Below are 7845 nucleotides of genomic sequence, written 5' to 3' on the forward strand. Positions count from 1 at the left end.
TTTGAAAACTATGTTTTTTCCTTGCTATTTGTTTCAGATTTCGTTTCTTAATCTCTCCTCCTGCTGCACTAAAGGTGAAGCATCCATCATCTAATTTGGACAGAGTTGGCTCTATTGATTGGGCCACTATGTTGCTGTCTTTATCTTCTTCTTTTCATGTTTCTAATCTCTTCCCCCCTTATTCCCTTCCATTATTCACATTTTCCGGCCACTTTGCACACGTTGATCATCTTGTTTGATTTGTGAGTTCCGGTTTTAAATAGAGAGACTTGCAAATTCTCTGATCAGGTTAACTAGGATTGATTTTTTCTGTTTATGTATGTCTCCCTGCGCAGTATTGGGTTGATTCGGATTGTTATTTTCATTTTTATCCTCTGCTCGCCTACCGAATTGATCTGCCCTTAGCCATGCTTCCCATTCCGCTTCTTCTTCTCCTCCTTGCGCTGTATTTGTTAGGTTTTCTGAACATGCCTGATCTCATGCTTAATGCACCCACAACAATAACAAAAACTACCAATCCTCTCGTATTTGAGTTAAAGGTCAATAATTTTTTTTGTTGCTTCCCGAGATTCTTATGTTCCTCCTCAATGGTTTTGTGATGTCTAGAAAGACTTGAATTTTTAAAATCCTCTCCTCCTTTTTCTTCATAGAGAAGACAACAACATCCATCACCTTTTTCAACGTCTCTCCTACCTTTTTTCCCAATCTTTTGGTTCTCTCCTACCTTTTTTCTCAATCCTTTGGTTTTACATTGCTCCGGTAAACTCCACAGTTGTACCCATATAAGAACATGAGAGAATTCTGCATCATTGATAATTGAATCTTTCCTCCATCTTTTCAGATTTAGAATATAATTCTTGAACAATCAATGAGCCATTTCTCCACCCTGAACAATTCAATTTCATCCTTAAAGAAAAATTAGAATTTGTTTCCTCCGTGATTTAAAACACAGAAGCCTTCTAGTTGTCTCCATATTATGTTTAGAGCGGCTTCCAATGTACCTGCATTGAATGATATGTCCGCCAGTAATCTTTCAATCAAACTTTTAGTACATAAATCTAATTCTTTTTTGATATCCTCGTTTACAAAAGATATTATCTATTCCTTCTCTAATGCAGTTTGTCTTCTACCCGTTCTTTGTGAGGTAGCAAGAGCTGCTATTGTAATTATCGTTGATACTCTAGAAATTTTGACCAGAAAAATAAGTATTTTCTGCAAACCCTAGCACAACTTAAAAAACCTTAGCAACAGAGCAGATAATTGAATTTGAATGTATTCTTTAATAATTTATTAGCCAACGACAAACTTTTAAATAAAATTTCAATTCGAGACAAAATAATTATTGACTTACTAAATTAGAAAATACAGTGCGAAAAAAAAATAGAAGTTTGAGCAACAATGTTATATAATAATAATACAGAAAATATTAACTACTTAGACAAATAAAACACCAAATACATGGTAAAGTGCTACCAATCCCATACCAAAGATACATAATTTATTCGGATACCATAAATTCCTACTAAAAGCATAAAATTGGGCACAGCAAAGTGCCCTTTTATTATTACAGAATCATTTAACTAAACTTGGCGGCCTCTTCACTCTAAACCAAACTTCTTTCTCATCTCAACAATGAAATCATAGACTTTGTTTTGATCAGGGAGTGAACTAGAGACACTTTCCTTCTGAAGACACCTCTTGGCCCAAGCAATGAATTTGGGACACTCTTTTTCTATGTTGATGTTGCCAAATGTCTCATATGCCTTGAACCAGCTGTAGAATGGAACAAGTGACACATCAACATAACCAATGTTGTCACCTCCAAAATAGGGCTTGTCACCAAGTTGATCCTCCAAGAGTTTAAGGGCATCCAAGAACTCTTTCTTCCCAGCTTCTTGTTCTTCTCCTTTCAGTGTCCATACCTTCCTTCCAGCATCATAAATCTGTTTGACATATCAAGAAATTAAATAATTAAAGAGAGTTGATTGGATTATAAAAATGGAAGAGATATTAAATTAAAATGAAAAGTATTAGTTTTTTATGGATTTAACTTGCTTACAATTTTTAGTAATGAAAGGTTTTTTTAACATTTAATTATGTATTATTGTATAAACAAAATTTTTTAACTTAATGACTATTCACAATGTTGATATGAGTCGGTCTATGATTCTACAAGCGAATTATTCTTAATTCAAAAAATGTATTGTTCAACAACTGGTATACAATGAGGAAAACACCTTTTTATATATTTTTTCATAATGAAGAAGTTAAGCCTCCGATAAGGGACTAATCTTAAAGGATGATTAGTTTGAGATTATGGTCATATAGATTAATACACTCATTTATTTGGAAAGTGGTTAATTTTGACTCAGGGACATAATTAATAAACAGGATCTTTGTCACACACTGATACATAAAAAGGAAGCAAATGAGGGGCAAAAGAACAAAACTTAGAAACAGGAAAAGTAGCTTCACCACTTAAAAATTAGTATAGATTGGGAGAATATCTTAGTAAAGAAAAAGGTCCAACATAAAGTGACATATATATTCCTTATCCAAATTGGTACCATTTTTGCATTTTGCTTTTTTACATGCAGCCCATCTATGTTCTAGACTACATCCAGAGGGTCACAGATTAGCTAGCAAGAAAGTATAATAACCAATCATTTGAGAGTTGTTCTACAACAAAAGTATATAGAAATTAGGAATTAAACATATGTTAAAAAAGAAACATACAAAAAAATATTTGTTATCTAAATCAAAATATGTCAAATTTTTATCAACCAAGAAACAAGGATAATAGGCACAGAAAAGGACAGTTTTTAGTTTGAGATTATTACAAAGATCGCAGCACAAATTACGAAAAATCTAATTGACGATTACAGAAAATAAAATAAAATAAAAAATAATTTAAAACTAAAAAAGAATGACATTATCCGTTAATTAAATTACAATATTACTCTCAGGAAAAAGGAAAAGGGTAGGTACCTTCTTGTCGACAAAATCAGCCCAGAACCTAGCCTGAGCTCTTTGATAAGGATCAGAAGGCAACAAAGGAGATCTATCACTCCATACTTCATCAATATATTGAACAGCAATTAGAGACTCACAAATGGGTTTTCCATTGTGAATAAGAACTGGGATTTTCTTATGAACAGGGTTCATTTTCAGCAACAGAGGGCTCTTGTTCCTCAAGTCCTCATCTTTGTACTCATACTTGATACCCTTTTCAGCAAGTGCTATTCTTAACCTCATCCCAAAAGGGCTTGGCCAGAAATCAAGTAGAGTTACCTCATCTGCCATTGTTGATTTGCAACACAAGAATGGAGAGATTGCTAGAGTTTAAAGAAGAGAGAAGTAGAGAAGTGTTTTAATTTGTAGTTGAGTGACTCTGCTTAGGGGGCTGTTTATATTTATAGGCTGAAAGTTTGTATTGTGCACCTTTGGAATGTGATGATATTTGACTGTCAATTACTCAGTTAATTAAATTAATTAAAAAGGAATGCTAAAAGACCAATAATTTTGATATTTTGTAATCATTAATTAGTCATCAATAATATTTTTAATAATATAAAATTATATTTAATATTAAAAAATTATTCACTTTTCTTTTAATAATTATATACTAATTAAAAAATACAAAAGTTACTGTCTTTTAAACTTTTTTTTAATTAAATTAATGTAATGTAAAAGACAATTGATCTGTGCAACTTTACGACCGCCTGCAGCACAATTTTCTAGAATATTTGTGAAGGCATTATTAGTAGAAAACTAGAAATTAATGTTGATAAAGTGAATCTTGGTAAAATAGTATTTTGGCCCATAGGTTTAAATCAAATCTTAATTTGATTTTTAAATATTTTATTTTAATTTTAAAAAATTTTAAACTGTTTTATTTTAATTTAAAAAAAAGTTTAATATTTTTTATTATTAATTTTAATATAAAATAATTTATATATTAAAGAGTTAATAGTATTTAATTTTAATGTATAAATAAAATTGATTTATTAGCAATCATTCATATAATTTTTTTTAATTTAAAACATTAATATAAAATTGTTAGGATTTAGAGTTTTGTATAAAAAATTGAAGAAAAATATTATAAAAAATAATACATAGAAATATATATAACTTAACTAGTAATAATATTAACATTCACATCACTTATTTTATTAATTAGTAGTGTTAAATTTAATTTTAGGATAATATTAAAATTATTTAAGACCTTTTAAGATAAAAATAAGACGTTTAAAATATTAGAAATCAAATTAAAATTTGATCAATCTTAAAAACCAAAATAATAATTTACCTAATATTTTATTCATCAATTAATCATATTTGTTGTTTTATAATAATTATTCATGCACTTAATTAAAAAAATATTTTTATTAATACAATATATATATAATTAAATCCTATTAGTAATGCTTTTTTTTTATCTTAAAATTCATTTAATTAGTTTTTTTTTGTATAGAATTCATTTGACCAGTTAAAGATTATCATTTATAGTTAATTAATGTAAATAATTCTTCATTGTGGTCAATATAGTATATAAAATTAGCTTATATAACTTAATTTTTATCATTAAATTCAATTTAATCAAATTTTAAAATTATTTTGAATAATTTAAATACTGATCATAATTTAAGAGTCTAAACATCAAATAGTTATTACATTACAGAACAATACTTAATTGTCTATATCAATATCGTATTAGCGAATATGATAGCAAAAAATTGACTAAAAATAAATACAATTATAATTTTTAATAGCAAAAAATTTAATTAGTTGTTTTTAAAAAATAAAATAACTATTATCTTTATTATACTTTTTATGTTATATATATTTACATTAAAAATTGCAAGTTAGGTTATTGATATTGGTATAATGGTAAATATTTTAGATAATATATAGCAGACTTTATATATAACTTAATATATTATTGTTATTAAAAAATATAAAGAAAAAAAATATGAGCATGGTTAAGGTGATATGATGAAAAATAAAATAAAATAAATATTGCTTATGTAATATGGTACCACCATAAATCGTGATTAGTGATTTCTAACTTTGATAAATTCCAAATAACGATTTTATTCTGTTATATATAAAACTTACTTTTTTCTAAATTACTAAAATATTAAGAATTTATTTCATGGTTTATTCTCTCAAAATGCGTTATTAACAATTTGTATTTTAACGATTTATCTTCTCTACTACATTCAGATCAGAGAAAGACTCTATTACAATAATTGAAATTTTCACAGAAAACATTTTCAAAAAATTTATATGCTGATAAAAATATATTTAAAAAATTAAAACAAAAAATATTTTGAAATTTTAAATTTTGATAAAAATAATTGAATGCTGGATATTTATTTTTATATAGATTTTAGAGATTTTGATTTTTGAAAAATATTGTTATTGATATATATATATCTATATCATCTAGAGATGTTTTTGCAGTTTTTCTTCTATATTATTTTGAGCAATTAAGTCATTTTCTCTGGCGCATTCAAAAAAATTTAGCCACTTAAACTTCGGTAGTTACTTATACAAGTGTGTTATGTTGCTAAATTGCTATGGCATTTTCTAGGATTCTCTCTTCTATATCTTTGGGCTATGGTTTGTTGTCGCACGTTATGTATGTTTCTGGGGCATTCGAAATTAAAAGGACAAGTAACGTAGAATCGAGATTCAAGGCGACAACCATATGTCAGTGCTTAAGTCAGCAACATTTTCCCACTATTTTCTTTTCTTTTTCAATGAAAAATAAAATAAAAATACTTTCCACGAAATGTGATGCAATCCATTACGTAATCAGGTATTCTGGTCAACTCCAATTTACTGGGATTTTTTTAATAAATAAATAAATTAAATATTTTATTTATCCATAAATGTAATTTAAAGAGTATTTGCTTTTTTGGCTGATTTTTTTTCATATGAAAATATATTGGGTTCATCTAGTGTACAGATGTATTTTGGTACAGATTTACAGATTTTTGTTTTTATTTGGTTGTTTATTGATTTAAAAGTGTATCACTAAAAGTGTTGCTTAAAGAAAAAGTGTTACCCTTAATCGTTAACTTAGCTCTGATACCAATTTTAAAATGTAATTTCTTTTTCAAAATTTCTATTAACTCTTCATATTTTGCTTCGAATAAGTTTATAATTTGTATAGATTTGGTTGGTGGTATTTTATAATTTGCAATTTTATAATCAAAAGTATTGACCATTTCTACTATTACTAATTCTGATTTCATTTTTATAGTTTTTTCAATCTTTTAGTTTATAATATTCTTTTTTGCATGGATTATTGTATATAAAATCTTTTATCTGTTTGTCTTTTTCTTTAATATAATTTTTTAAATTCTAAAAAACTTCTTTTATTTCTACACTTTCTGTTGTTTCTAAATATCTTTTTAATTTTTCAACTTCATTCTCCATTTTTTCTTTCAACAGCTTTAATTCTTTTAAGTCATAATATGGTTTTACAGGCATTTATAAATTTTTTAAGTTTAGCTCCAACTTGTTTATATTTGTTCTTATTTCTATCCTTTTTATTATAAGGTCATTAATTTCGAACTGAAGGTTATTTAACTCCCTTTTATACTCCTTTATTTTACTTTTTAATTTTTTCGCCCTTTTTCTTTTTATTTTGTTTTCTGGTCTTTCAATCTTTGTATACTTCATTATTTATCTTAGAATTTCTGCAAATTCTATCATTGATTCATCACTATTTTCTAGAGATTCTATTAATTTTTCTAACTCTTCAACTTCTCCTTTCAATTTGTCATAGATTACTTTTAGAGCTTCAAATGCTCTTTGATTTATTTCAGAAAACTGTAAATAATTCAACCGATTTTCTCTTTCAAAGAGCTCTTGTTTCTTGTCTTGATAGGTTACATATATTTTTTCTTTATTTATTGTCATAACTTAGTGTTTAGGGTTTCATTTAATTTTTCGACCTTTTTTGTTAATTCTTTTATTTCAGAATTTTCTTCTTTAATCTTAACTTAGATAAACTTAAAGGGTTATTAATTTTAGATTCTCTTATTTGAAAATTCGATGAAACTAATTTTCCTGATGGTTCTTTTAATAATAGAACTGGGTTTTCAATAGCTTTATATTTTGGTATTTCTGTTTTTAAGATTTTCTGAAATAATTCATCAACATAAATTCTTTCTCTGTTTTTAAATATTATACTATGATGGCTATTTGTTAAAGCATAATTTATTGCATATGTAATTGAAAATGGTTCATCATCTTGTTCCATTAGATTCTTTCTGTGAAATTTATAAGCTAAGCTTATAGATCTTCCAAGATTTTCAGTTGATAAAGGTATAGCGTATCCAAGATGGGCACTGAATTTAACATTTACGTTTGCCAAGTTTCCATGAACAATTCCAATTATTTGATCTATTGGGTCATCAGTAATTCTTTTATCGCAGATTGCTAAGCTTATTGGTGAATTAATTCCTTTCATGTATGTAGATTTGATTAAGACTTGTATAGTACTAATATGGATCCATCCAATTTTAGATCTTTTTTGTTGATCCTTAATTTTCTCAATCTGTTTACTCAATTCTTCATCATTTATCAAAGCTATTTCAAGTTCTCCATTGGCGGATTTTATCTTTATAGGTGCTTCAAGTTGAATTTTTTCATAGTATATTATATTTTTTCTATTAAAAACTTCTTTTAAAAGATTTTGTTTATTAAAATTTTCATTTGATTTGAGATTTAATTCTGTTTTTAGAACAGCCTGTTTTTCATTATCTAATAAGGAAGATAATCTATAATAATCAGATTCTTCCGTTAATTCTAAACTTTCTAAATAATTCA

General features: G+C 26.7%; 1 protein-coding gene across 1 annotated transcript; it reads right to left on the bottom strand.

Annotated features, from left to right (window-relative positions):
* Positions 1-1324: 1324 nt before the first annotated feature.
* Positions 1325-3399, bottom strand: LOC130940151 (probable glutathione S-transferase). The gene is made up of 2 exons (XM_057868200.1): positions 2989-3399; positions 1325-1943 (listed from the first exon to the last, which is right to left on the bottom strand). Exons 1-2 carry the CDS (start codon positions 3301-3303, stop codon positions 1599-1601), a joined length of 660 nt encoding a protein of 219 aa, XP_057724183.1. The 5' UTR covers positions 3304-3399; the 3' UTR covers positions 1325-1598.
* Between the last annotated feature and the right edge of the window lie 4446 nt (positions 3400-7845).

Source organism: Arachis stenosperma, chromosome 7 (assembly GCF_014773155.1).
Source record: "Arachis stenosperma cultivar V10309 chromosome 7, arast.V10309.gnm1.PFL2, whole genome shotgun sequence".
Taxonomy (NCBI): Eukaryota; Viridiplantae; Streptophyta; class Magnoliopsida; order Fabales; family Fabaceae; genus Arachis; species Arachis stenosperma.

What these genes read in the sequence shown, in the direction of transcription:
- LOC130940151 (XM_057868200.1), bottom strand. Translation starts at nt 3,303, where the DNA reads ATGGCAGATGAGGTAACTCTACTTGATTTCTGGCCAAGCCCTTTTGGG. An exon ending in CTGATTTTGTCGACAAGAAG is followed by an intron (nt 1,944 to 2,988) that starts GTACCTACCCTT and finishes TATGTCAAACAG; the next exon opens with ATTTATGATGCTGGAAGGAA.